The following is a 27,299-nucleotide window of genomic DNA, read 5'->3' as shown; positions in this document are numbered from 1 at the left end:
TCTGCAGCAGCACTCCTAGCTGCCCACTTGAGGAGAGACTGAAGCAGTCCCTCCCCAAGTGCTACAGAGCAGCTCATGGGCTGCAGCATTGCTATGGTCAGGTACAAGAAAAACGAGAGCCCTCAGAGCAGGGGAGAAAGCCTGTCCTTACCGCCTTCCCATCCATCCTCCTCCCCAAGGCCACACAGATCCAGCTCCTTTGTCAAGACATATTCAGTCTGCAAAACACACCTGGCTCAGCATCAGGGACAGCTTTTTCAGCCTACCTGTAGTTCGCTCCATGCCCTTTCTGATAACCAGCTTCCCCTTCAGATGGCTCTGCCCTTTCTGCCTATGCATTGCATCCTCTAAGTGTCCTGCCTCTGCTCCCCATCTCCCCAGGTCAGCTGAGGGATGAGCACCCTATCTCACCAAGAACCAAGCCAACCCACTGTCTCCATTTGTGTTTTGAAGGTACGAGCAATGCAGCGGCCTCCCCCTGGTGTGAAGTTGGTGATTGAAGCTGTCTGTATTATGAAAGAAGTCAAGCCCAAAAAGGTGCCAGGAGAAAAGCTTGGCACCAAGGTGGATGACTACTGGGAGCCAGGCAGGGGCCTTCTCCAGGACCCAGGGAAGTTCCTGGACAGCCTGTTTAAGTATGACAAGGTAAGTGGTGGCAGAGGGAGACCAGGGCTCAGGTGTTGCCTCACAGATCCAAGACCTTTGAGACCCTCCTCAGTCAGATCTCTAGCACCATCATCACCAACCTCCATTCTCTCCCACCATTCCTTGCAGGACAATATTCCAGAAACTGTGATCTCAGCCATCCAGCCCTACATTGACAATCCAGAGTTTCAGCCAGCTGCCATCGCCAAGGTCTCCAAAGCTTGCACCTCCATCTGCCACTGGGTCCGTGCCATGCACAAGTACCACTTTGTAGCCAAGGCCGTGGAGCCCAAGCGGGTAAGAGGCAGCATGACCTGGTTGTGTTAGGGAACACAGTACAACCACCCTTTTCTGCAGGGTCACTGCATTCTGCAGGTCAGGACGCAATGTTCAGAACAACGCTTAGCAGCGCCAAGGCCTCGAAACACATTGATATAACAAAGCAGAAAAAATAAACAAACAAAAATTGGGTTAGAATGCTGGGACAGAAGTGATACCTTGTTCTTAGTGCCGAGTTCCAGGCTCAGCAGAAGCTGCACTTAGAGAAGCATTTCCTCATCAGCCTTAATCCTTGCCTAACCATTTCTTTATTATTATTTTGGTGCAAGCAGAGGAACATTTTTTCCTCTTCACCAGTGGGCCACATCCTGAGCTTGTGTAAGCTGGCACAGGCTCTAGGCTTTCAGGAGCTCTGCAGAAATGCCCTCCTTGCCCCTACTTTTATTCCAGAGCTTGCAGAACATCCTCCTGGAGTTACACAGGTCAACCTTTGTCACGGGGGAGGATCTCAGTATCATCTAGTGCTTTTATGGAAAACCAACTCCAAGGTCTCTGGCTTTGGGGAAGAGCCTGACCACACACACAACATACCCACCATTTCCTTGTACATCTCCACAGCGAGCCTGGCAGGAGGCAGAAGAGGACCTGCGTGCCACTCAGCAGGTCCTTGATGAAGCCAAGCAACGCTTGCAGGAAGTGGAAGATGGCATTGCCATGCTGCAAGACAAGTACAAGAACTGCATAGCCAAGAAGGAGGAGCTAGAGATGAAGTGTGAGCTGTGTCAACAGAGGCTGGTCCGTGCCGATACGGTAAGGGACAGAGCTGGGTTCTGTCTGCTTACATGAGACAACCTGATTTCAGGTCAAACCTCTGTGTGCCTGCAACTCAGGACAATCCTAGGCTGGAGCTGCCTGGCCAGATCTCAGCAGTGCAACAATACTGGGGAAGCTAAGCTAGCCAGGCACTGGTGTGAAAAGCTGCTGTCCTCCTGTGGAGAGCTTCTTCAGCCAGCTACAGGTGTGCAGGACAGCTGAGAGCAGCCCAGTAATCCCAGAATTAAGTGCTCACAGCTGGGGACAGAACTCAGGACATGACAGGGGCCACACTACAACCTCTGTTCACCTGCAGCATTACCCAGGTCCAGGACATGGGGTTAGACCACTAAGCAGCTCTCACATGTGCAACTTACGTCACAGCTCATAAACAGCCTGGCTGATGAGAAGGTGCGCTGGCAGGACACTGTCGAGAGCCTGGATTACAAGATCAACAACATCACTGGGGATGTGCTGGTTGCAGCTGGCTGTGTGGCTTACCTGGGCCCTTTCACAGTAAGTGCACAATGTTCCCTGCAAGGGGCTCGCTCAGCTGCTCTGCTCCCATGGCCTCTTGCTGCTGCTGGCCAGATCAGCTGGGAGAAAGGAGCAGGGCAAAAGGGTGCGAGGTTCTGCCTGGATCTCTGTGTTTGTACCAGAGGCACAGAGGGTCCCATTTGAATGGAAATAGGAGGGTTTACGTGCTCACAGCAGACTAGCTGCAGCTAAAAGAAAGGATGTGACGGTGCTTCTCGTGGCAGGGACAGTACCGTGTGGCACTGTGCGAGGAGTGGATGAGGCAGGTGTCAGAAAACAACATTCCTCACACCGAGGAGCCAAACCTGATCAGCACCCTTGGAGACCCTGTGGAAATCCGCTCCTGGCAGGCAAGTTGCTGAAAAACCTGACACTTCAGGCTGAAGATGCCTTAGGCAAAGGTTGAAACAGCTCCCCCCTCACCCATACCAAAGGACAGACAAACAGCTCAGTAACGACCAAGCGCCTCCACACCACAGAGCTGGAATTGCTACCGGGGCTTCTTGCACAATGAGCAGGAGAAGACCTGGTAGCATCCAGGGCAGCAGCCACAGCTCTGAGGGCATCAGCCTTAACCTGTGAGGCTTCCACATTACAAACCACAGGCTTAGAGCAAAGTACTAGCCACAGCTTGGCCAAGCTTAACTCAGCAGCTTCAGGTAGCGCTGCAGCTCTGGGCTCAGTTGCTATCAGTGGTGCTCTCACCACCATTCCCTGGCCACCACACCAGGACTATGGAGGGGCTGGGGCAGCAAGGGCTTCTTTTTGATCAGCTATCTTGTGCTACCAGGTATTCCAACAGCTTTTTCTGCCCCATTAGGTTGCCGGCTTACCCAATGACACTCTCTCTGTGGAGAACGGAGTAATAACACAATTCTCCCAGCGCTGGACTCACTACATAGATCCCCAAGGACAAGCAAACAAGTGGATCAAGAATCTGGTAAGAGCTGTGGGGAGGAAAGCCAGGTCTGCCAGGATGGGGGAAGCAGTTTTCTGTTAGGAACTGCACAGATCAGCCTTGGGCTTTAGGCTCCAGAGCTGGAAGACCTTCCACTGTCCCAGCCCAACCTCCCCATCTGTGTTAACACCAGGTGGATTTCTCTGCTTGGGGAAATGAGCACAGGGCAGGAAGGGGACCAGCTATAAGCAAGTAAGGTATCAGATTCCCATTCTGGCTCCCCACTAGTATTCTGGGGGCCTTACATCCTTCACCACACCCTAAAACACACAGGACAACACCAGCATCTCCCACAACAGCCTGTAGGGTCCCAAGGACAGAAGGGATCAGGGTGTTGTTACCTGGCTGGCGAGCACAGTCCCTGCTGCCAGAGCACTGGGGATACAGAGCCCAACCTCTGTTCTTCCTTTAGAGAGGCACCCACTGCTCTTTTGAAGGCTCAGGCAGCTGCTCCTGTTTTGGTCCCCCAGGGATTATTCCCACCCACCTGCTCTCACTTTGCAGGCAAACATGCTGACTTACCAGTGCAGGGTTTGGCAGGAGCATGACTCTCTGAAGGAGCTTCTCCCTATTCTCCCCCTTCCTGCTGCCTCCTTGGGCTGTCACTAGTGCCTGGTGATGTGGGCTAAGCTTGCCAAAGTAGTCAAAAACTAGCTGAGCAAGAAAATATGTTATTTCTGCTGCTCCCAGTACACCAGTGAGAAGTGTACCACACACCAGAGCTGGGTGCGAAGGTGGGCAGGACAGTGCAGGTACCCTGTCTCCCCTGCTGCCTTTCAGGAGAAAGTGAACGGCCTGGAGGTGACCAGACTGAATGACCGAGACTTCCTCTCCACTCTGGAAAATGCCATTACCTTCGGGAAGCCCTTCCTGCTGGAGAATGTGGGCGAGGAGCTGGATCCAGCTCTTGAGCCTGTCCTGCTGAAACAGGTTCTGTGTCTCGCCTTGGCGAGGAGGGCGCCTGGCTGGGCTGGAAGTGGGGTCTGGCTGGGCTGTGGTGGGATGGGGCGGGTTTGCAGGTCTCTCTGGACAGGCAGCACTGACGGGGATGATGCCTGGTGTGTACTCATTGGTCTTTGCAAGGGCTCTGACATGTTTGTTACCTCCTGCACACCCCGGTCTCCTGCCAGCGGGTGTTCTACCTTGGCCATCAGGTTCAGGCCTTCAGGTCTGCTGGGCAGCTTTGAGCTCATCTGTCCAGAGAGTCTTCAGACTCTCTCCTCGCTGCAGAGCGTTGGGCACCACAGGATGCCTTTCCTCATGAGAGGTGGCCATCCCAGCCTTCCTGCATTTGTCCCTCTCTGGTACAGACCTTCAAACAGCAAGGCAGCACAGTGCTGAAGCTGGGAGACACGGTGATCCCCTACCATGACAGTTTCAAGATGTACATCACAACCAGCCTTCCCAACCCTCACTACAGCCCGGAGGTTTCCACAAAGCTCACCCTCATCAACTTCACCCTCTCGCCCAGGTACCCGCTTACCCCATCAGCTGCCCACCTTCCTCAGCCTCTTTCCTCACGGTCCTCGAGCTTTTGGGCCTGCTGTTTCCCCCTCACCTCCATGGCTTTTGTTGTAGTGGCTTGGAAGACCAACTGCTGGGACAAGTGGTGGCTGCGGAGCGGCCTGACTTAGAAGAAGCTAGAAACCAGCTCATTGTTAGCAATGCTGAGATGCGTCAGGAGCTGAAGAAGATAGAAGACCAGATCCTGTATCGGCTTAGCACTTCTGAAGGAAACCCTGTAGATGACTTGGAGCTCATCAAAGTGCTGGAGGCATCCAAGCTCAAGGCAGGAGAGATCCAGGTCAGAGATGGAGGTGCTCTGTCTGTGCTGCTCTGTGTCCCCTGCCAGCACTGCACTAACCATGACATCTCCTCTGTCCCCCAGGCCAAGGTGATGGTGGCGGAGCAGACAGAGAAGGACATCAACATCACCCGCCTGCAGTATGTGCCTGTTGCCGTCCGCTCGCAGATCCTCTACTTTTGTGTCTCAGACCTGTCCAATGTGGACCCCATGTACCAGTACTCACTCGAGTGGTTCCTCAACATCTTCCTGATGGGGATCAGTAACTCCATGAAAGCAGGTGCCTGCCCATAACAGCCCCATCCCCTTCCTTACCCTGTGTTCCTGTTTTGGTGGCAGCAGAAGGCAGGACACCTCTGAATCATAGCAAACACGCCTGCTCATGTCAGCTCTCAGCACAGCTCAGAGCTGCCCCGAGTGGTGCCCACACAAGGGAAGGGAAGGGAAGGTTTGGTTGCAGCCAGCGCTCCCTTCTCTTCCCCACTGCTCCTCTGCTGCCCTGTCTGACCAGGCAGGAGAGATGTCAGTGCCAGGGCATAGTCACGGTACATGCTGTCCTGGAAACGGCGTAACTCTGCTTGTCACAGTGTCACCTCCACACACAGGTCCTGGCTGCTGCTGCCGGGCTGGGGCAGCTCTCCCCGCCGCATCAACCGAGCTGGTGGTGGCTGGGCTGTGCAGGCTGCCACGGTGCCACATGGGCACCCTCCCGGTGCTGGGGCCTGTCTCACAGCTGCGTGCTTTCACAGGGGTTTCTGTGCCGAGTCTGTATTTGCGAGCAGCCTCTGTTCTTCCCGGGCAGGATGCGGTTGTGCCTCCACCACGCACTGGCAGCTGACAGGGAGAGCACCCTCCATGTCACCCACAGCAGCCACCACCCTTATCTGGTTGTTGCCTTTTTTTCAGATGCTGTGAAGGACCGGATTGAAAACATCAACAACTACGTCACTTTCAGCCTCTACAGCAATGTGTGCCGTAGCCTGTTTGAGAAGCACAAGCTCATGTTTGCCTTCCTGGTTTGCGTCCGGATTCTGATGAACGATGGGCAGATCGATATGGTGAGCAAGTCACCTTGATCCTGTGATGGGATCCTGTCAGAGCAACTCAAGCCCAGCCTGTTCAGTCCCTTCGAAGAAGAAGAGGAGCCTTGTTCCCTGAGGCTGGGGACAGGCTGATGGGAAAACCCAGGACCTCTCTCTGCACTCAGATCTCAGACCTTTCCCTGTGTCTATGCAGAGCTGCTTAGCCTAAATCACCTGCAGCTTGGGCGGGTTTGCTGCCAGACTGCTGCAAAGGTTGGCAAGTTCCGAGGGAGCAGGCAGAGATTAGAAGACATAGAAAAGCTACTGGCAGCTGAACAGTGATGTTGGTCTCACAAGACCCTCCAGTTTGTTTACTCCTCAACACACACACACCTGGCAGGGGAGGCAGCCAGAAAGTTACTACAGGATTTTACCTGGACACAGCTCAAATCCATGCGCCTCAGGCCCAAGCAGGTAGCCTATGATCCCTCACCACGTCCTGTCTTGTTGCCAGGAGGAATGGCGGTACTTGCTGTCAGGAGGGACCATAAAGGAGATGCAGGAGAACCCAGCTCCAGGCTGGTTGAATGAGAGAGCATGGGGAAACATCCTGGCCTTGAGCAACCTGAAGAACTTCTCCGGCTTTGCCGATGATTTTGCAGCCAACCTTGCAGCGTTCAGGGCCATTTTTGACAGCCTCAAGCCTCACAGGCAAGTGCCCCCTGCAATACTTGGCTCTTCCTCAGTGGAAGCAGCTCTGGTTCCTTGCTGATGATTTCAAAGCTACTGACAACAGCCACAGCCAAGTGATTGAAACGTTCTTGTCCCTTTTGAAACCGCAGTGGCTGCTTACAGGGAGCTTGGTTGCTTCTTGGGGAGCTGCAGAGTCTGGCACATCCCCCTAAAACGCACCTAATTGCTTTGCAGGCAGCCCCTGCCTGGGAAGTGGGAGACTGAGCTTGATGCATTCCAGAAGCTGCTGGTTCTGCGGTGTCTGCGGGGAGATAAGGTCACCAATGCCATGCAGGACTTTGTGGCACTGAAACTGGATCGGCGGTTCATTGAGCCCCAGGTAACCAGCCAAAAGGAAGCACTGGTGGGGCCAGGAGTGGGTGAGGAGGCCTTGAGCTTGCTGTCAATGGGCTGTCAGCACTTTCCAGCTGCAGTGAGAGTGCTCCCATCTCTCCAGCTGCAGAGAAGGGGGACACCGAGTGTCCCCACAGCTGGGGAGCCACGTCTTAGTCAACAGATCTCCTACCTATGGTCCACCACTTAAACTGCACTGGGAGGATGCAGGTAGTTCAGGCATATGGGGGAAGAGTTTGACTGACAGATGGGAAAGTGGTCACTTCTCTGACCCCGCTGCTGCCAGACGAAAGCTATACCGGGCCCTTATTGAACGTGTTTCTGGCCTCAGCACCCAAGAGCACACTTGTGCCTTGGAGAGTAGCTGGCAGACCGGGGAATGAGGAGGTACTGCACGTGGTGCTACCATGGCCCCTCCACTTTCACCAACATTCTGTGTTGCAGACCTCTGACCTCTCAGTCGTCTTCAAGGAGTCCACTGCCACCACCCCCCTGGTGTTTGTGCTGTCCCCAGGCACTGACCCAGCTGCCGAACTCTACAAGTTTGCTGAAGAAATGAGGTTCTCCCAAAAGCTCTCTGCCATTTCTCTGGGCCAAGGCCAGGTAAGCTGCCGGTGCTGACCTGGGGCAGCACTGTCCTGCTGGCGCTCCCAGTGATCTCACTGAGCTCAAATGAGGTCAAACACACTTGCAGCACAGTGAAAACACCCTCTTGCCTCAGGATTCTCTCTCAAATCCATGCCTACGTCTTCTATTCCCTCCACCTTCTCACACCATGACCCACGGGCTTGCAAAAGCTGCATAAGGGCCCTTGCTGTGGCATCAGACAACGAAGATCTAGCTGAGCCATGGGGACAAAGCCAGGCTATAGCTCTGGAAAGTGGTCCTTCCACCCAGCAGCTGCCTCCCTGTCCAGCTCAGCAGGGCACAGCCCACAATGGACCAGGGTCTCTGAGCTCTCCTCATCTGCCTCCTTAGGGCCCCCGTGCTGAAGCCATGATGCAGAGTGCCATGGAGATGGGCAACTGGGTCTTCTTCCAGAACTGCCACCTGGCCCCAAGTTGGATGCCTTCACTGGAGAGACTGGTTGAGGGCATTGACCCCAGTGAGGTGAGTGGTCCCGCTAAGCAGCCTGCCCGCTCGGGGGGGGTGGGGAGGCTGAGCCCTGGGAGGAGCCCAGATCTAGTTCCATCCATCCACAGGTTCCCCACAAAACCAGAGGGTCAGTGCAGGAGCGGCTGCAGTGGCTGTGCTTGCACCCTCTGAGCACGTGCTGCCCTCTGGATTTCCAGGTGCATCGGGATTTTCGCCTCTGGCTCACCAGTCTTCCAAGCAACCACTTCCCTGTGTCCATTCTCCAGAATGGCTCCAAGATGACCATTGAGCCCCCCCGCGGGGTCAAAGCCAACCTGCTCAAGTCTTACGTTAGTTTCAGTGATGACTTCTTGAATTCTTGCCCCAAGGTAAGACCCAGGTTGTGCTTTGGTTTGCAGTGCCCAGCCTGTGCCTACCTCAGTGTATCCTCTCCACCTAGATGTTTCTCCTCTCTGGGCATAGATCTTCTGGGGGTGGGCTGGTGGTATTTCTCATAAGCCTACAGCTCCTCTGATGAGCCAATTAGAAGTTTAACTTTGAGAAACAGAAGCCAACAGGATTGCAGAGGCCTGGCACAAGGCACTTTCAGCTCTCTTTAAGCACAGGAGCAGGGCACAGCCTTCCCAGCACAGCAGCTGACAGGTTTCCACCTCTCCAGGCTCCAGCTGGCATTGCTGAATGGCACATCTACTCTGCCAGGTCCCGGGAGGAACCTGCCCCATTCTAAGATGCCTTCTCCAAGGCTGAGCACCTCTTCTCTCTGCTCCCCTCCCACAGGTCACGGAGTTTAAATCCTTGTTGCTGTCACTTTGCTTCTTCCATGGGAACATGCTGGAGAGGAAAAAGTTTGGGCCTCTGGGGTTCAACATCCCCTATGAGTTCACAGATGGAGACCTCCGCATCTGCATCAGTCAGCTGCAGATGTTCCTGAGCGAATACACAGACATCCCCTACAAGGTAAGCATGTGAGGTGGGTCCTCCCACGGGAGGAATGGGCTCCCAGTGCACGTGTGAGTTGGAAAGCCACGGTGGGTCCCTTGCAGGTGCTCAAGTACACGGCCGGGGAGATCAACTACGGGGGCCGTGTGACTGACGACTGGGACAGGCGCTGCATCATGAGTATCTTGGAAGATTTCTACAAGCCCGAGGTTCTGACTCCTGACTTTGCCTATTCTGAATCGGGGGTCTACAAGCAGATCAGCACCTCTTCTGACCTTGACGTGAGTACTCCAGCAACAAATTGCAGCTCGTAGATGCAGGGGGATTGTCATAGTACAAAGGAGATCTACTCCTCCCTGAAGCATTGCCACTTCCTTGGGGGAATATAGATTTGTAAGAACATGGGGATCTTCAGCAGCTTTCAGGAAGCTGCATCTGTTTCAAGCAACAGGAGGAAAATCTTGTCCCTGTGCACAGGAGGTGGTAGCAGCTATCACCAGAGTTCCCCAGCTGAAAGCTTTTATACTCTGAATCATTTTGATATCACACACCTAAAGTACCTGAGGAGCTCTGCAGGAGGCACAGCAGGAAGCTCACTGCCAAGCTGCCTGTTCCTGTAGCATGTTTGCTTCCACACAAACACAATTTGACTCCCCAGCCATACCACAAACCATGGCCATGGCCTCTGCTTAGCCACCAAAGCTGGCTCAGAGGAGCTGCCACCCTCTCAGTGTCCCCAGCAGCCCCAGTCCTGTGTCAGGCAGCATTGCTGAGGACACACAGAGGCTGTCCCTCGGTCGAAGCTGTGAGTTAAGTCTCCTGGTTGTAGCAGGAGACAAGGAGCTCTGTAAAGGTCAGGTGAATGAATCTCAAACACCAAGACGAATATCTCCCCACTGAACCTGCCGGTCTGTGATCTGTTGGGTTTAGCTTATCCAGCAACCATGGCTTAGTCATTTATTCTGGGCCAGGCCCAAAGGGGCACCACAGCTTTATGGCTGTGCTCTCAGCCTCATGATTTGTTTGGGCTCCTCTCCAGGGCTACCTCCAGTACATCAAGGGCCTGCCCCTCAACGACAGCCCGGAGCTCTTTGGTTTGCACGACAACGCCGACATTACCTTTGCTCAGAATGAGACGTTTGCTCTGCTGGGGACCATTACGCAGCTGCAACCCAAGACCTTGACAGTGGGAGGGCGCAGCAGGGAAGAGGTGGGTGACCCGATCCCATCAGTGCTCTGGCAGCCAGTGCCTGGCATGGGCAGCGAGCACAAACACCAGCTCTCAGCAGCTGCCACCGTGCCTGCTGGCTGCCAGCAAGGGCACTGCCAGACAGCCATTAGCTCTCCCCCCCCAGCAGACATGGCTGAGAGGATTCTCACCCACTTGCTGCTTCTCTACAGCTCGTGGAGGAAACCGCCAGGGAGATCCTGGCAAAGGTTCCTGCCCCCATGAATGTGCAGGAGGTGATCCGCAAGTACCCACTGCTCTATGAAGAGTCCATGAACATGGTGCTGGTGCAGGAGGTGATCAGGTAAAACCCCTGTAGGATCATGTCCTGGGTCAGTGACCAGCTGGTCCCTTGGGGAACAGCAGAAACATGCAGGCCCCTGCTCCCACCCACCCGGGAGGAACCTCATTGCTGAGCATGGCAGCGGCGTTGACAGCCACAGTAACAACTGTGTTGTCCCAGCCAGGGCCTTCACGCGGTCCCTGTCCTGCAGGAACTGACCAGTGTCACCATCCACTACCATCAGTAATCCGGGGTGGGGGACAGCTCTGAGACCTCGTTGGAGAGGAATGGGGCTGTAGGTTACATGGAAGAGCTTCACTTGTACAGAGATCCAGACCCTCTCTGGGCAGATGTGGGTCATAAACCACTGCACTGAGTCACTCTGCTCCCTCTGCTCTTTCTCTGTAGGTACAACAAGCTCCTGGAGGTGATTGCTCAGACACTGAAGGATTTGCTGAAAGCTCTCAAGGGCCTGGTTGTGATGTCCTCTCAGCTGGAGCTGATGGCCAGCAGCTTGTACAACAACACTGTCCCCGAGATGTGGAATGCCAAGGTACATGCCCTGGCCAACCCAGCCACCTGCAGGAGCTCACCCAAACCAGGGGAACGGGTCATTGACCACCGCAGCTGGCCTGGGCTGCCTCACAGGGAGCTGGCTCTTTCTTACTTCTCTGGCGTGGAAATGTCTCCTGCCCAGTGCAGCTCACGGTTGTTCCCAGCCCCAGGCTGGATGAGCCCCTGAGCTCTGGGCAGCTGTCAGCACTGGGGGCATGAGGTCTGGGCTGTCCTTGCGTGTCTTCAGCACCCTCCCTGTGTGTCCCTGCAGGCCTACCCATCGCTGAAGCCCTTGGCATCGTGGGTGGATGACTTGGTGCTGCGGATTGAATTCCTGCAGAAATGGATCAGCCGTGGGATCCCCTCCGTGTTCTGGATCAGCGGGTTCTTCTTCCCCCAGGCCTTCCTCACTGGGACACTGCAGAACTTTGCCAGGAAGTCCGTCATCTCCATTGACACCATCTCATTTAGCTTCAAGGTAAGTCAAACAGGGGCTCTGGATTTTTCTGAATTTTTGAGGAATCTGCTGTTAGGCAGCCACAAAGGCAGCAGCTCTAGCCCTGAGCTGTCCCAGAAGTGAACTGCAAGCTGCCCATGGACCCCATCGCCCCCTTTGTGCTTAGATACACCTGCCCATTCTGCCAGAGCCCTCCACAAAGCACAGAGACCTCTCTGCCTCTCAGGACCTGCCACATCCCTCTCCACAGGTTGTCCCATAGCCTCATGATGTGAGATGCCAGAAAACCCAGCTCAGCTCATCTGAGCGCTGGGGTGGGCTCTGCTTTGGTAGCACTGACTTAGCTAAGAGCAGTTTAAAGGGGTCCTGGGGTCCCCCTCCAGGGACAGGCCTTGATCAGGGCCCTGGGCCCACTCTCCGCCGCAGGTGATGAAGGAGTCAGTGAACAAGCTCACCCGCCCTCCCAAAGAAGGCTGCTACATCCACGGCTTGTTTCTCGAAGGCGCCCGCTGGGACCCCACTGCGTTCCAGTTAGCAGAGTCGCGCCCCAAGGAGCTGTACACAGAGATGGCTGTCATCTGGCTGCTGCCTGTCCCCAACCGCAAGCCTCCCGTCACCGGCATCTACCTGTGCCCAATCTACAGGACTCTCACTCGTGCAGGTAGGTGCCCTAAGACAGGTCTCCAGAAGCAAGGGAGATGGTAGAAGCAGATGGGAAAGGCAGTCTGGGAGAGGCTGCAGGAGCTCCTCCTCCTCCTACCATACATCGACAGGGAGCTGGGCACTGTTGGCTGAGACCACGCAAGGAAGAAGGTTTCTCCTGCTCTGGTTGTGGAGACAGAGCAGATGGGGACCCTGGCTACACAGCAGTGCCTCTGGCCAGGCTCTCCTTGAGCGCACACCAAAAATACACCAGCCTTTCCCCCCAGCCCTGCTCAGCCTGGCACCTGGCATGGGGATGGGCCAGGGGATCTCACACGGGGTTACTTGTATGGGACTCCCCATCAGCATGCAGCAGCCAGAGCTGCAGTACCACCCTCCTGCCCTCACTTCCTCCACTACAGGCACACTGTCAACAACGGGCCACTCCACCAACTACGTGATTGCTGTGGAGATCCCTACAGACAAGCCCCAGAAGCACTGGATCAAACGGGGCACAGCCTTGATCTGTGCCCTGGACTTCTAGCCAGAAACCCCCGCCCTGCGCAGAGGTAGGAATCACAGGCAGCAGCAGAGCCAAGCGCTGACTGGCAGCAGCTGTTCCCCCTCTCCTTCCGCCCTCCGAGCTGTGTCAATAAATCCAAGTTTGACTCCACCAGCATCATGTTCACTTGGTGGTGTTGCAATCCCACAATTAAGTTTTTAGCACTGCAGAAGAGCTGCCAGGGGCACAATGTGGCCTGGAGCAGGCACCCAGTGCTCCCAGCCACACACACGCCCCTCTCCCTTCCCTCACGCACCTCTTCCACGGCTGGCTGGTACAGGATAGCTTTATTCCTTCAGACAGATCCATTATTTACAGCACTTGATATTAGACAGAGCAAGAAACAGAAGGATTTTATTGCCTTCAACAAATACCAAAAGAACAGTTTCATTCCATAATCTAAGACTTGTACAAATCTGCACATCTGCAAAATTCAGTCCTGTCCTGTAGCAGCTGCCCTGGGCCTGGCTGGTCCTTGTCCCAGCTGCAGCTCAGGAGAGGTGCTGCCCTCTGGCTTCCCAGAGCTCTGCTGGGGACAGGCAGGAGAGGCCCATGTGCAGGAGCTGGCAGCGAGAGGTGGGCCAGGCCTGGTGCTGTGGCAGGAGACAACTGCTGCCCACATCAGCCATCTCTGGCTCAGCAACCAGTGAGAGCTCAAGCAGGAGCAGAATTGGGCTCTCTCCACTGCTTTAGCTGCACCGAGTGAATCCACACCCAGTGTCCCCTCCGGCACTGTGCCCAGCAGCACCGACACCACCCCCTGAACTTGGTCTGTTCACGATTCACGGGGTTTCCCTGGTGACTGGGTCTGGAGTGACCCTGCATGACCCACAAGCACTGTCAGGGCCAGAGCTGGTCCCCAGCAGAACAGCCATGCCAGCAGAGCCATGTGCCACCCTCCACACCCTCAGGGATGGCCAAAGGGTGGGTAAGAACCAATAACATATCTGGGGAAGTGGAGGAGAGGGGTAGAAAACACAGATGCGACTGTCCTTGGGACAGCACTGAAGGCCAGGATGCAGGAGGACAGAAGCCACAGCCAGCTGCGGCCAGCACAGTCTCACGTGGGCATCACTGGTGTTCCCACCACACCAGACCTGCCACCAGCCAGGTGGGCTCCTCCCCTGGTGCCGCAGTCCTTCGCCACAGCGTCGAGACACAGGCCCACGGCCCCTGGGCACTGCTGTGGCACGGCTGGGCAGCTGGGCTCTCCGCTTGCCTTCTGCTGCGGCTGCAGGGACGCGCCTTGAGACTACGTGATTCCACCTTTCACAACTCTGGCTCAGAGGATTTCTTTGTCCCTGGGTTCCACCTCGGCTGAGGGCTTGTCCCTGTGGTCCCTCTTCCTTGGGCAAAGGGCAACATAGATCCAAGCGCCACTGCCCAAAGCCACAAAGCCCAGCTGATGCTACTCGCAGTCGCGACTCCCAGGCTACTGCCGCTTGGCTTTGTACGGGCGGGAGCGTTTCCGGCGATCCGGCTTCCTCTGCTTGTGCAGGCGGCCGATGCTGACTCCCTGCCGCCGGCGGACAGAGATGTTCTGCTCCACGAGGCTGGCCAGCATGCCTGCAGGGGAGGCAGACAGACAGGCCCACGCTGGGGTGCTGGCAGTGCCCAGGCCGGAGTGCAGCCCTCACTCTTCCACCCCCAACCCCTCAGTGGACTCCTCCTGGGACTATAAAATGTCTCAGAGCGGAGATGTGCAGCTCTCCAGGCTGAGCGCTACCCCATGCCCTGGGTCTGGCAGAAGTAGGGAGCAGGGGTGGGGGGCTTCCTGCCACGCTCCTCACAGCTCCCCCAGCCGAACCTGCACCCCAGCGCCATGCCCTCGGCCACGCAGCGCAGCTCACCTTCCTGAGCCAGCATGGAGATGAAGGTACAGATGAACTCATCGTAGTTATGGGTTCTCCTCTGGTCATCAATCTGCAAAGAGATGACAAATCCACAAACAATCCACAAACACGCGTCAAGGAGAAATGAGAGGTCAAGCCTAACGGGCCAAAGCACCAGCATGCCTGGGCCAACCCATAGGCCAAGGAGATGAGAGTGGGAAGGGACCAAGCTCCCAGCTCAGTGCACAACTGGGATGGTCTCCATCCCTGTTCAGATGTCAGCACTTCCCACAAAGAGGAGTGGAAGAGGCAAGGGTGAGCAGGGCCTTGGGGCACAGGCTCCTCCCTTCCTCCTGTCAGTGCTGATGTTCAGCTCTGGCCCAGCTCCTGTGCTCCACCACCCTCCTCAAGCCACCTGGTGCTGCCCAGGGGCTTTGGTCTGTTCTGTCAGGAGTTGTGCCCCGCAGGGCTGTTTGGTAACGGGAGGGGCACCCTAAACGTTCCCCATAGCCATTCTCATCCAAAACACCCTCCTTCAGCTTTGACATAAAGACACCCCGGACAGAAGCCTTCCGGCAGCAAAATCAGCAACACAAACAAGCCATCACCAAACATACCTTGAATTTCTTCCTCTTCTCTACCTCTTCCTTCAGGCAGGCCTCGTAGTTAGCAATCTCTGCCTCCACACACTTCAGCAGTGCCAACAGCTCCTGCCAGAACCAAGCAGAGCAAACGTCAGCAGACAGACCCCAACCACAGCCCAGGAGCCAGCAGGTGAGCTGGTGGGTGCTCCTCTCCGTGCTGGGAAAGAGGATCAAAGCAAAAAAACACTTGCCAGAGGCGAAGAAAAAAAAAAAAATGATTGGTTCATTGTTGGGAATTTCTGAGTCAGAGGGTGATCAATCAGCCAGCGCTGTGACCAGCCTCAGGGGAGCTGGGGACTGCCCCAGCCTGGCCCAGCCCTGGGGACCTGGTTCCTGGGGACAGGGAAGGGCTGTGTGTCTGCCCGAGAAACACCCCAAAGCCTGCTGCTTCTCAATAACAAAATCTGAAGACTTCCCTTTTGAGTAAAACAGTTTCTAGCCAGCTCTCCTCGAGCGAACCCTCAATGCACTTGTGCCACCCGGGCCTGCTCCTGTCTGTGGCTGGAGAGCACAGCCATGCAGTAAAGTTCTCAGTAGGCCGGGACTGGGGAGTGCCGAGTCCCAAAGGAGAGCACAGTGTGCCCCACGGCTTGGCTGCAGGAGACAGCGGCTCTGCCCACTGCCACAGCAAATGTCCCCGAGATGACGCAAGGCACAAAACCTACACTGCCCCATGCCTGGAGGGACGGCTGCGGCGCCACGCGAGCGGGACAGCGTGCACATGCGGTTCGGTCGCTGCCAGCGCTGCTGCGTCTCTGGGTGAGCACAGGGAGCTCCACGTTCCCAGGGCTGTCGCAGCACAAAACTCACCTTGGGAGAATACTTTTCCCCCCCAGGGTGATCACTGGTCCTGCCAAGTCCCACCTTCTCTTTGCTGTCACTGGCCTCACTGCCCTCCTTCTCCTCCAGTTTGATCGCAGCCGGGGCCTCATCACCAGGTTTGATGGAAGGTGGGGAGATTTTCCCCCCATCTGCAGACAGAGGAAGGAAGTGTCAGGAGCCATCACACAGGACCGGTATCCCCTCCCAAAGCCAAAGACCACTGTCCCATTGCTGCAAGCGAGGGGCCACCCCCCCAAAAAGCCGTGAGGCACTGACCTGCAGCAGCCAGCGGGCAGAACACGCCGTCCTCCGTGAGGTGCAGCAGCCCAGTGCTGATGATGGGCCCCAGGTCCCTGACAGCCCGGTTGTAGCGCAGGCAGTCCACACGCAGCAGCCCGTCCTCCTCACCGAAAAGCACCTTGGAGATGTGGGAGGTGACGGGGCTGGAGGGGCGGGTGGGGTTAGCTGAGCGGATGGGAGAGCGCAGCGGGGAGTTGAAGGCGCTGCCGATCTCAGAGGCGGTGTCGGTGCTCTCGTTGCTGGGCGTGGGAGAGGGCTGGGAGTGGGTAACCACAGCCACAGTGGTGCCCCCACCGCTTGTCTTGATGGACAGGGGAATGGAGAGATCCTTCTGAGATTCCTTCAGCTTCTCAGTCAGGACGTTGATGGTGTTGGGCTGGAGGACAGAGAGCTGGCCATCTGCAGCCCCCGCCGCATGCTCTTGCTTTACCTGCCCCTTCCTTTTGTACCTGCCCAGGAACACACAGGGAAGGTGAACAGCTGGCGGAAGGAGATGGGGGCCCAGTGCAGGCACTGCCAGCTCCACACTCAGCACTCCAGGCTGCCTCCTGGGATGAAGCAAGGCCTGAAACATTTCTAGATCACCCCCAGTGTCACCAGCTTCTCTGGCAGCATCCCAACACCACTGAACCACTGAGCTGCAGGTACCCCTACACAGCCAGGGGGAACAGGGTGCTGCACACCCCTGCTCTTCTTCCAGAAGCCCCAAGAGCAGCCTTGCTGCAATCCCACCTTCCTGACCCTCACAGCAGTCTGAGCCCACCAACATTGTCACCAGGAGCTGACCAGGCAATTGGCACCGGAGAACTCAGGTTGTTCCCCAAAGCCTCCTTACGAATACAGAGTTACACAGCCAAAATTCAGGGTTGATTGTGATGAGCTACAAAATGGCTTCGCAAAATCCAGCGAGTGAACAGTAAAACAGCAGGTGAAGAGGAAAACAGCCCTAATTGCACACACAGGTGCTGGCTCTAACACAACTACCAGCGCTCAGGAGAGATCTGCAAGTCACCAGTGGCAGTTCTGCAAGCATCAGCTCCCTGCCCCCCGCCCTCAGCTCAAGCTGTCACCTGATGGCTGAGTTGGTGTTACGACCTTCCTCCTCCTCCTCATCATCGTAGTCATCCTCATCATCCGAATACTGCTGGTGCTGTCGGACTGGCACCCGGCTGCGACCCACTCCTGCCGCAAGGTCTTCCTCTTCCTGCAAAACAACATTGCTGATGGGCCGCCGGCAGCGGGACAAGGAGGAAGAACCCAGTGGACACGTCCTTGGTCCAGCCAAGCATCAGAGCTCACGCCTTTCGAAAGGAGACGGGGCACCCTTCCCTGTGCATGCTCAGCTGACCCACATTAACAACAACCTCTTTTGCCAGGTTAGACTTCCCCCTTTCACCTTCCAGCCTGGGCTAGCACAGGGTGTGCAGGCTGCGAGGCAGGGGCCGGGCTGAGACTGGCTGACGGCCACCGGCCCGTGGAGGTGAGGGACTGGAAGTGAGAGGTTCAGCCCCAGCCAGATGGGCAGCTGGCCAGGAGCTCCAGCCTACCTGCATGGGGGACTTGGCGTAGTTGTGGTTATCCAGGAAGGCTGGCAACCTCTGCACAATGGGGTTGGGGTTTGCTGGAAGCACCCCATTGACACTGCTCACTGATGTCTTTGCCGCTGGTTTGGATTTGTTGGGTGGGCTCTGTGTGGCTGCAGGGTGGCCCTGGCTGGGGGGCTCATCGGTGCCATCTGCCAGACAAGCACAGCACAGCCTTGCGTGACCAGCACTGTCACATTTTTATTAATGTCCTCTGCCACCCCTTGCCCACCACATGTAGTAGAAGAGCTCCACCAGACCATCATACCCACTTCCCATTCCACCTCCAGCTGCCACAAGTGTCCCCAAGATTAAGCCCTGCCATTTTCAAGCTCCATGTCTCTCCAACACTTTCCCCAGGCACAGAGGCATCTACCACACCCCAGCAGAGCGCACACAGAGCTGGGCTTGGAGAAAAGAGAGGGAAGCTGACCACAAAACTCCCTCAAGCTCCAGGTCAGCCGGCCATTGTCACCAGCCTGTGCTCGCCCCATGGCAGGCTGGGCCGGCTGGAAATGCCACTGGTGCAGGGTTTACCTGGATGGGTGCTCTCTGGAGCCACGGTCTTGCTGCTGGCTGGCTTTGCCTCTTCCTGAGGCTGAGACTCCTGAGACTTCTGGGTCTGGATCAGCTCAGGCTGAGTTACTCGGATAAGCTTGAAGGCAAATGACAGACAGAATGTAAGTGCTGGACTGGCGTGACCCAAACCATATCCTTCCCATTCAAGCACTGCAGAAGGAGAACTTGTGAGGGTGACCCAACTGCCGAGTGCCCATGCGCACAATTAAGCGACAATGCTACGAATAACCAACAGCAGAAGGCCAAGCAGCGAGGCTGGTCATCTGCTCTTCCCAGAAGACATTTCCCAAGCCCCAAAAACCCCATTAAATCCAGGGCCTCTACAGAGCAGGGTGATGCCCTGGCAGCAGAGCCCATTTTCACCCCAGGCTCGCACAACCTCAGGACTTGGGCTCTCCTACCTGCTGCAAGGCCTCCAGCACAGTCTGGCGGTTCATCTTCAGGATGTGCAGTTTGGACTCATATTTCATCCTCCGATCAGGCACCACTGCCATCAGGTTGAAGCGGATGTCATGGTATGGCTCCCTGCAGGAGGGACAGCAGACATCAGCTGCCAGCTGGCGGTGGAAAGCGTGTCCCACAGCAAGGGGGGCAGCAGGCTGCAGGAGGCTTTTCCCCCAAAACCAAGTCAACATCACGCTGGCTGAAGAAGCGAAGTTGCTTCAGCTACAACACAAAACACCCTTCAGAGTCACAGGTTGGTTGAGGTGGGAAGGGACCTGCAGAGGTCATCTGCTGCCACCCACTGCTCCAGCAGGGTCACCCACAGCTGGTCGCCCAGGACCAGGTCCAGATGGCGTTTCAGTATCTCCAAGGTTGGAGACTCCACAACCTCTCTCTGGGCAACCTGTGCCAGTGCTCAGTTACCCTCATGCCCAAGCATCTAAGAGGATGAGAGGGAAAAAACAGTGAGGTGCCAGTGCCTGCCCCACAGCCGGGGACATTACCCTGCAGTGGCCAGGCCGATGCGCTCCATGATTACTCTCCTGGCTTTGTCCGTCCATTCCTCGTCATCAGCCCACGGCCCTGCAATAACAATACAGAGTGGGAATTAGCAAAGCAGGCCAAGGCTCCTGCTTCAGGGGGCAGAAGGACCACACTGTCAGCCCATGCGTGGAGCCCTGACTTTGCTTCTGAATGGAAAACGTGAGCTACGTGCAGGGGAGAAAGGTGGGTTTTGAACCCTATAGACCACAATTGATTCACAGACTCCGGGCTCGCAAAGTCCAAGAAAATCCCAGGACTTGCTGGGATCCACGGGCTACTAGATCTGGTGCCACGGTCAGGAAACCAGGTACACAAAGCAAGTACCTTACCAAAGGGCCTGACAGACAGACACAAAGCCCTAGAGGGGATAAACAAGTATCTGAAACACAGAACTGGTGGTCAAGTTGTTAAGAGAAGGGAATGACCTGAGCAGTCTGCTGGGATCTGCACTGGGACCTTGTGCCTCAACACACAGCAGTTATTTGGCACAGGGAGAGACTAAGGAGACAAATTCTGCTTGTGATACAGAGTTATTGCAGAGCTGCAGAAGGACCTTGTAACCCTGAGCAACTGGGGAGGGAAATGGCAAGGCTGGAAAAACAATGCAATGCATTTAGAAATAATCACCTTCTAGCCACAGGCCCCAGTGCATCAGCTCCAAAATGAGCTATGAAAAGTCAGGACAAATCTGGGAGCACTGGCGTGATTCTCCACAAACATCAGCTCATGCTCAGTGACAATGAAAAACAGCACACGTATTTGGACACAGCAGGGTGTCACCGAGCAGGGCCAGGCAGGTGCTTACCGTGGTCAATGGGATAGACCTTGAGCCCATCCAGCTCAAACAGCCGTCCCTTGATGGGGACATAGCTGACGAAATGAAAAGCCTCCATGGTTCGCACAGCACTGATACCATTCTGCTTTTCCGGCAAGTGCCGCGGCTCCGGCCTGTGAGGGCAAGAGGCAAGAGGTCAGAGAAGAGTCTACCTCCTCAGCAAAAGTGAGCGGCAGAGACCCCCCACTCACCTGGCATGGCTGTTGTGGGCCTTGGCCAGCTCTGGGGCATTGCCAATGGCGTAGCCTTTGCTCTGTGGCCAACAGCAAGGGAGGAAAATTATTGAGAAGTGATAGAAATCAAACAAAATGCTTCACCCACCAGCTCCCCATTCCCTCCATCCACCCACAGGACTGGGAGAGCAACTGTCAGCCCCACCGTCTGCTCTACTGAGTTTTAAGTAAAAGCCAAGATGAAAAGAACACACAATTGCTGCTACAAAAACTACACTTAGAGCGAAATACAGACTTCAGGAAAGGTCTGAAGGCAGGAGGAGGACTTTTGATTGCAGACTTGGAGAATGCATCTGAGCTTGGACATAACAGGACAGAAGGCTGAGAGCTCTGCCTGGTACAAGAGGACCCAGGCTCTGAGCGTGGCAAGGCAAGAAGATCGGGGAGAAGTGCAATACTGATGTAGCATGCAGCCAGAAAGGGCTGGGAAGGAGCCAGCTCGTTAGAGCGTTGTCCTGAGTGGGGAGTGAGAGGCAGTGTCACACATGCCACCCGCGCACAGCCCTGCAATCCCTCTACCTCAGGGCTGAATCCTTTGGTGAAATCCTTCATGCGGCTGAGCGTGGGGCCCAGGTCAACATTGTTGCAGTTCAGGAGGACGCTCAGCAAGGCGTGGGTGGCACAGGAATTGGGGATCAGCTGGAGGGTGACACAAGGACCATCTTAACCAGCAGGAACAAGGCAACCCTTCATCAACCCCTCTGAGCTGACAATAATCAATGGAAAAGTACTGACGCAAGAGCCGCTTGTGAGAGCAGCGACTTGACCTCGGCTCCCAAAGGAAGGGAGCTCAGTCTCGTTCAGCAAGCCACACCACGCCCCCACGAGCATCTGCCCACTGCACAGCCACGGACAGGCTCACAGCCCCCACAGGATCTGCTCCACCCTGGAGCTCAGGGCAGAGACCCCCAGGAAAGAGGAGCTGCCCTCAGGACCAGTAACAGCAGCGCAGCCTCTCAGTAACATGTTGCTTCCCCGAGCTGTCACACGAGACACCCCCATCTCTCTCCCCCCTTGCCTCCAGCTTACCTGGTGAGCAAAGAACATGTTATTAACGATGTCATCATCAATCACAGATGTCTCATCCACCAGGGTAGAGACCTTCCGGCGTGACCTGCGCTCCTCAATCCACTTGAACAGGAAGATGAACCCATACACAGGGCTGCAAGAGAAGTCAGCAGCTGCATCATTTTGAGCAGGCCATACCAGAGGGGCTGCTCTGCCAGAGCCAGAAACCTTCTGTTTCAAACCACAGGCAGAGCAAAGACAGAGAGCAAAAGCAGAAGCACCAGCCACACCTTTCTGGAAGTGACCATCCCTGCCACAAGTCCCCCCAGCCCACATTACTGAGGACACTCTCCTGCACTGACGTTCCAGGGTCAGACAACAATCAAGCTTGAAAACTTTAGGGTTTTATAGGTCTTAAGAGACTCAAGACAGAGAAACAGGTGGTAAAATTCACTCTGGACACTGACCGACCTGCAGAGCAGTGCATGACCACCTAATGACCCTTTTACATATATGTTGTATTTATTTTCAAGAGGATTTCGGACAATAGCTTCTAAGAAAGCAACAGCCTCAAAGCCATTTTAGACCAGCAAGACAGGAGGAAGCTCCCACTACAAGCGCATTGGTTGGAACTGCACCTTTCCATGGGGAGAGAGAGGTGAATCCCTCGAAATATGTCCCACTCCTGCCCCATGAGGTCTCTCTCAAGGCACAAGATTGCCAATCTGCCCCAAACCTGACAAAACACTCCTGGTTCATCACTTACAGCACTGACCTCCATGACTGATAAGCTCACATGATGAGTTCCCAGGCCCACAGACACATTCTGCTGAACAGAACTCATACTTTCAGGTCTACGACTTACCCTTGGCATTTGCTCTGCAGATCATAAATCTCTTCAACCTGCACTCCCTTGACCCCTGCAAACAAAGGGCAGAAGCTGGTGTAAAGCCCACCAGACAGGACTAACGGTAACATCAAGCACAAAAACAACTTCCCAGGAAGGCGTCTTGCACTCACCAAAATCTTCAACCAGGAGTGTGAAGAGACCTAGAAAGGAACAAAACCAGAGGGTTATTCTGACTGAAGAGAGAGGAAAAGAAATATGCTGCCACTGGCCCCTGAAGTCCCACGTGGTCCCAAGCCAAGGAAAAGCATGGCCAGGAAAATGGCAGCAGAGCGGCACCAGGATCAGGCTGACTCCCCAGCAGCAGAGCTGTTGAGCCCTGGCTCACTACAGAGGTGCTCTGGCTCCCTTCATCCCCATTCATCATCCTCTCCGTCAAGAGGGCCTGAACCCCCTCCTGCCAGAGCCCAGTGAAGCTGGACCCACCTCCAGCATCCTGAGCCACTGCAGACAACCTGCCAAGAAGTAAATTCCCACCTAGACAACACACACATTTCTAACAGGAGGGAAGCACCACTGAATAGATCACAGGATATTTTAAAATAGGATAATTTATGTCCTGGTTAGTGAAAGACAGCCAGTGAAGGGAAAGCCAGCTCACAGCAACAGGGCTGCGGGGAGGTTGAGGGCTGAAAGTCTCATCTTCATCTCCCTCTCTCCTGGGGGACCAAATCCAAGAGCCTGTCTCCAGTGACCACAGAATTCCCACTACAGAAGGACATAACCGGGGATACAGAAACAGCAAAGAGACCAAATGACTATTAGACATCAGCAACTGAGCAGCAGCTTCCACTATGATGCGACAGCAAAGGCAGTCAGCCCAGTTTTCAGGCTGTCCCTCTGCACACTGAGCTGGCGAGCTCAAGACTGGAATAACAAATCTGCTTCTTTCGTTCCCACAGAAAGGCTACTGAAAGTCTGGAAGGAAGTCCACAGAATATCAATAAGAAGGATTCAATCCTGAGAAACACGCCTACAAAGCAAAGAATTTAAGGAACCTGAGGTAAGTGGCTCAATGGAGAAGGGAAGAGCCCAAGGGGCTTCTATACCAAAGTTGAAATTACTAAAACAGGGAGGAAACTCCTAGGAGCAAAAAGTCTTCATTCATTTAGCAGAAAACATCTTACTTGTTACAAAATCGGCAGTGGAAAGAAACAGGCAGTGGGAACAACATGTTTTGAACCAGTGACAGCCTCCTCACCATGGAAAATCGTTACACCAACCCAGGCACCTTTCTGACTGAGATTTTTTTGCTCAAAACACTTGATGCCACGGAGGGCGTTGTCATATGGGTGACGTCTACAGAGACCTCACGCAGCACTGCAGCCTGGCTGTCCTCCCTGCAGCAGACCCCTCAGGGCAAGTGGTCCCTGGGCTCTTCAGATGCTCATCACAGCCACGGTTCTTGGTCCGTCTTCACACGGCGCCCGTTAAGGACGTAGGAGCCGCAGCTGTTTGCAGGTACAATCTCTCAACTGCAAAAGCTCCCACAGAAGTTTAAAGCCTCACTCACTCTCCAATTTCAACAGTCACAGTCTACTGATCACGGCAAAACACGTGCAACACGAGACGTGAACTGTATTGCAAGCTCTGCCTCACAGCCAGGGAGGATTTGCATCAGAGCAAGGCCCTGCAAACACAAACAACGGTGATGGCCGAATGCAGCGCTGCCCCCACAGCAGGTACCACCAGCCGGTCCCACCAGCCGGTCCCACCAGCAGAAGAAAGCCAGGCAGAACTTCCAAGCTCGCTGTGCCCAGCCCCAAGCACCCCCACATCTCCACTCTGCAGGAGCACATGTCAGACTGGCAGGGCGGCACCAAAGGAGATGGGACATCGGCGCTCGTGTGTGTCCTCCTGTCTGATCAGCATTGCTGGGCAGTCAGAGAGAGGATGGAGCAAAACTCCTCCAAGTACTGTGAAAGGACAAGAAGTGACAGAAGGAGCTGCAGCAAGAGAAATTCTGACTGCGCACCCGGAAAAAAACAATTCTTTGCTAGCAGCAGGGTCAGCCCTGAGACCAGTGTGCCAAATTGTCCTTCTTGGGCATATTCAAACTCAACCAGACATGGCCATGAGCAACCTGAACTACCTTTGAAACCAGCTCTGCTTTGGGCCAAAGACTTCCAGGGGTTCACTCCAATCACAGATTTTTTCTGATTAATTTCAGTATTTTGTATTACCTCAGCATCTACAAAAGGCACAAGACCCCCATCCCAAATTATTTGGGTTGGCTGGAGGAAACACTCTGGTGTCCACAACAGCACAGGCAACACTACGCCAGCAACCTGAAGGTTCCCCAGTCTTCCCCTCTGACCAAACAGCCATGGCACACAGCACAAATCTGGATCTACCAACCCTTCCTGACCAGGAAAACACCAGGAGTTTTCAATCCAAAACACATGGCGAGGGCCAGGCAGCTGATGGGATGTGCTAAAGGCTGAGAGCAGCATGTGGTCACCCCTAACGTTGTCTCAGCTCCCACCTCTGCGTCCAAACCTCCACACATCCGAAGGAGCGCAGCTGTGGAGTGCTGAGAGCCGCCTCTGCCCAGACAATCTGCCAAGCGAATAACCTTCCCTCCCAGGTGTGAGAATCCAAACCACGTCCTGCGTGAGAATCCAAACTATGTCCTGTCTTCGGCATTGTTGTGATGAAGAAGAAGGGGGAGAATGGGAACAATTCTGGCAATTCCCAAGTACTAGTAAAAATAGGATAAAGAGCAGAAAAACCTGGGCTGACTGGGAGTCTGAGCAGACAGAATATTTTGCTGAGTGCAAGATGAGTATAATGCCAGGGGCCCAATTTCCTCACCCACAGCCTCAAAAATACCATCATAGCCTAAAGACCAGCTCTCAGCCTCCCAGAGGACAAACCAAATTGCACTGTGGCAATGCAGACTCATTAAAACAATGCTCAGCCAATGCCCCAACCCTCAAATCTGAACCCGTGAAACAAACTCCAGGACTACAGCACAGAAACCACCTTCTCCAACACAGCAGGAAGGGGATGCCCGTGACCATTCCGCTCCCGGCTGCTCAGGCACAGTACAGGGCTCTTGAGCGTCTGGGCTACCTGGGGAAGAGGGTGTGATCCACCCGTTCAGTTGTGAAGCGATGACAGGATCTGACACACACGGGATGGAGATGCTACACCTCATGGACAGGCACATATGTTGTCCTCAATCGCCGGTGAAGCTCTGGGGCAGTTGCCAGTCAGAGCAGTTTCTGTAGCAAGGGGCATCCCATACACGTCTCTCCCTGTGCTCCAGCAATATTTCGGGGTGTATTTGTAAATGACAGGAATGCCTCATGCTGCACCCCCACAGCACTTCAGATGTGTCCACAGAGACTCCTGCATTTATCACACACACACAGAGGTGTCTGGGGCACCTCAGACCCCTGTACAGTTGCTGCCAGAGCCCAGCTCCCGCTCTGAGCCTTCACACTGCTCCATTTCACCCCAACCCTGCCCTCACCCCACACCCGCACCCCTACACGCAGCCTCCTGACATCCCCACACCCCCACTAACCTTCCTCTAAGCCCCTATGGGCGATGTCCCATACATTACAAGCCCTCCTGCCCCACACACGCTGAAACCCTCACCCGCCCTCCCAGCGCTCGGCCCGTGCCCCCAGGCAGCCCCTTGGCCCCTCCGCACCCTCCCTCCTCAGGCCCTCCTCTCCCTGCGCCCCCTCCCCAGTCCCTGCTCCCACCCCCTACTCCAGGCCTGCACCCCATAACCCTGCCCACACCCCGCACCCCAAACTCCACCTGTACATCCACCCCCGGCCTGTCCCGCCGAGCCCCGCAGCACAGCCCGCACCCCCGGCCTGTCCCTCGCAGCCCCCGGCCCAGGCCCCGCCCCGGCCTGTCCCTCACAGCCCCCCAGGCCCGCCCCCCGCCCCGGTGCCGTCCCCCCCCGCTCACCGGGGTCGCTCTCCAGCTCCAGCCAGCCCTTATTCATCTTCCCGCGGGCCGGGCCCCGCCGCCATGTCCGGCCCCGCCACCCGCCCCGGCTCCGGGCCTCGCCGTCGCCCGCCCGTCGACGTCATCGCTACGCGACACCGCGGGACGTCAGCGCGCGTCGCGCCACATCGGTCCCGAGCGGGGGGGTCGGCGGTGGCGGCGCCACAAAGGACCCGGGGGCCCCGGCCTGTCTCCGCCCTGTCCTGGGCCTTCGTCCCCGGGACGCAGAGCTCCGCGGGTGCTCTAGCCCGGGCCTGAGCCTCGGTAGCCGAGGGCAGCCCCTGCGGCCTGTGGTGGGGAACCTGGGCCTGTGGTGGGGGGCTGGGCTGCCCCACGGTGAGGTCTGAGGGCTCCCAGCGAGGCTGGGCCCAGCCGGACCTGCCCTGGCCCTGCCAGTGAAGAGAAGGTGCCAAATTCATGTATACTGTGATTAAGTTATAAAAGACGTACTCATCATTAACCGATTGACATTATAAATGCTTTCTGACCACCTGCAAAATGAGGGGCTATTTTTCAAGTTTCAGATCCTTCTGCATGACAAGAGGGAGACAGAAGATTAAGTGATACATTGTTTAGAAGCAGAGTGCTTAGTTTGTATTTACCTAATAATTAATAGAGGTAAGTAAGAAGCTGAACAATTTTAACTAACATCATCAATTGTTTCTTAGTATAGACGTATGTCAAAGTTTTCGAAA

General features: G+C 55.5%; 2 protein-coding genes across 7 annotated transcripts in view; one reads left to right on the top strand and one right to left on the bottom strand.

Moving 5' to 3' along the window:
• Positions 1-12,887, top strand: part of DNAH1 (dynein axonemal heavy chain 1) — a gene marked incomplete at both ends in the record, with an annotated part of 69,251 nt that extends 56,364 nt beyond the window's left edge. The window contains 24 exons of the mRNA XM_082060341.1: positions 454-645; positions 775-942; positions 1,543-1,734; positions 2,122-2,253; positions 2,499-2,624; positions 3,095-3,214; positions 4,013-4,162; positions 4,543-4,703; positions 4,811-5,036; positions 5,121-5,316; positions 5,943-6,094; positions 6,573-6,773; positions 6,990-7,130; positions 7,589-7,747; positions 8,123-8,254; positions 8,437-8,607; positions 9,017-9,196; positions 9,283-9,459; positions 10,218-10,388; positions 10,580-10,710; positions 11,098-11,242; positions 11,516-11,722; positions 12,128-12,362; positions 12,766-12,887. Of these exons, the coding sequence (XP_081916467.1) occupies positions 454-645; positions 775-942; positions 1,543-1,734; positions 2,122-2,253; positions 2,499-2,624; positions 3,095-3,214; positions 4,013-4,162; positions 4,543-4,703; positions 4,811-5,036; positions 5,121-5,316; positions 5,943-6,094; positions 6,573-6,773; positions 6,990-7,130; positions 7,589-7,747; positions 8,123-8,254; positions 8,437-8,607; positions 9,017-9,196; positions 9,283-9,459; positions 10,218-10,388; positions 10,580-10,710; positions 11,098-11,242; positions 11,516-11,722; positions 12,128-12,362; positions 12,766-12,887 (3,987 nt within the window). The remainder of the gene's footprint in view (positions 1-453; positions 646-774; positions 943-1,542; positions 1,735-2,121; positions 2,254-2,498; positions 2,625-3,094; positions 3,215-4,012; positions 4,163-4,542; positions 4,704-4,810; positions 5,037-5,120; positions 5,317-5,942; positions 6,095-6,572; positions 6,774-6,989; positions 7,131-7,588; positions 7,748-8,122; positions 8,255-8,436; positions 8,608-9,016; positions 9,197-9,282; positions 9,460-10,217; positions 10,389-10,579; positions 10,711-11,097; positions 11,243-11,515; positions 11,723-12,127; positions 12,363-12,765) is intronic.
• A 355-nt stretch (positions 12,888-13,242) lies between these two features.
• On the bottom strand, positions 13,243-26,695 carry BAP1 (BRCA1 associated deubiquitinase 1). Of its 6 annotated transcripts, none has more exons than XM_082060449.1 (18): positions 26,566-26,619; positions 25,711-25,895; positions 22,749-22,778; positions 22,594-22,648; positions 21,750-21,882; positions 21,240-21,359; positions 20,679-20,740; positions 20,458-20,600; positions 19,613-19,691; positions 19,067-19,190; positions 18,624-18,741; positions 18,051-18,238; positions 17,574-17,707; positions 16,480-16,952; positions 16,192-16,352; positions 15,355-15,447; positions 14,756-14,828; positions 13,243-14,471 (listed from the first exon to the last, which is right to left on the bottom strand). In XM_082060449.1, exons 2-18 carry the CDS (start codon positions 25,805-25,807, stop codon positions 14,338-14,340), a joined length of 2,217 nt encoding a protein of 738 aa, XP_081916575.1. In that variant the 5' UTR covers positions 25,808-25,895; positions 26,566-26,619; the 3' UTR covers positions 13,243-14,337. The 6 variants fall into 6 exon arrangements, with proteins under 6 accessions (XP_081916575.1, XP_081916576.1, XP_081916577.1 ...); XM_082060450.1 differs by having other exon boundaries at positions 16,246-16,352; XM_082060451.1 differs by lacking the exon at positions 25,711-25,895 and having other exon boundaries at positions 26,566-26,695.
• Between the last annotated feature and the right edge of the window lie 604 nt (positions 26,696-27,299).

Source organism: Streptopelia decaocto (assembly GCF_964273445.1).
Source record: "Streptopelia decaocto genome assembly, chromosome: 8".
Taxonomy (NCBI): Eukaryota; Metazoa; Chordata; class Aves; order Columbiformes; family Columbidae; genus Streptopelia; species Streptopelia decaocto.
The sequence above is the reverse complement of the archived record's forward strand: the minus strand, read 5'-3'. Positions and strand labels throughout refer to the sequence as shown.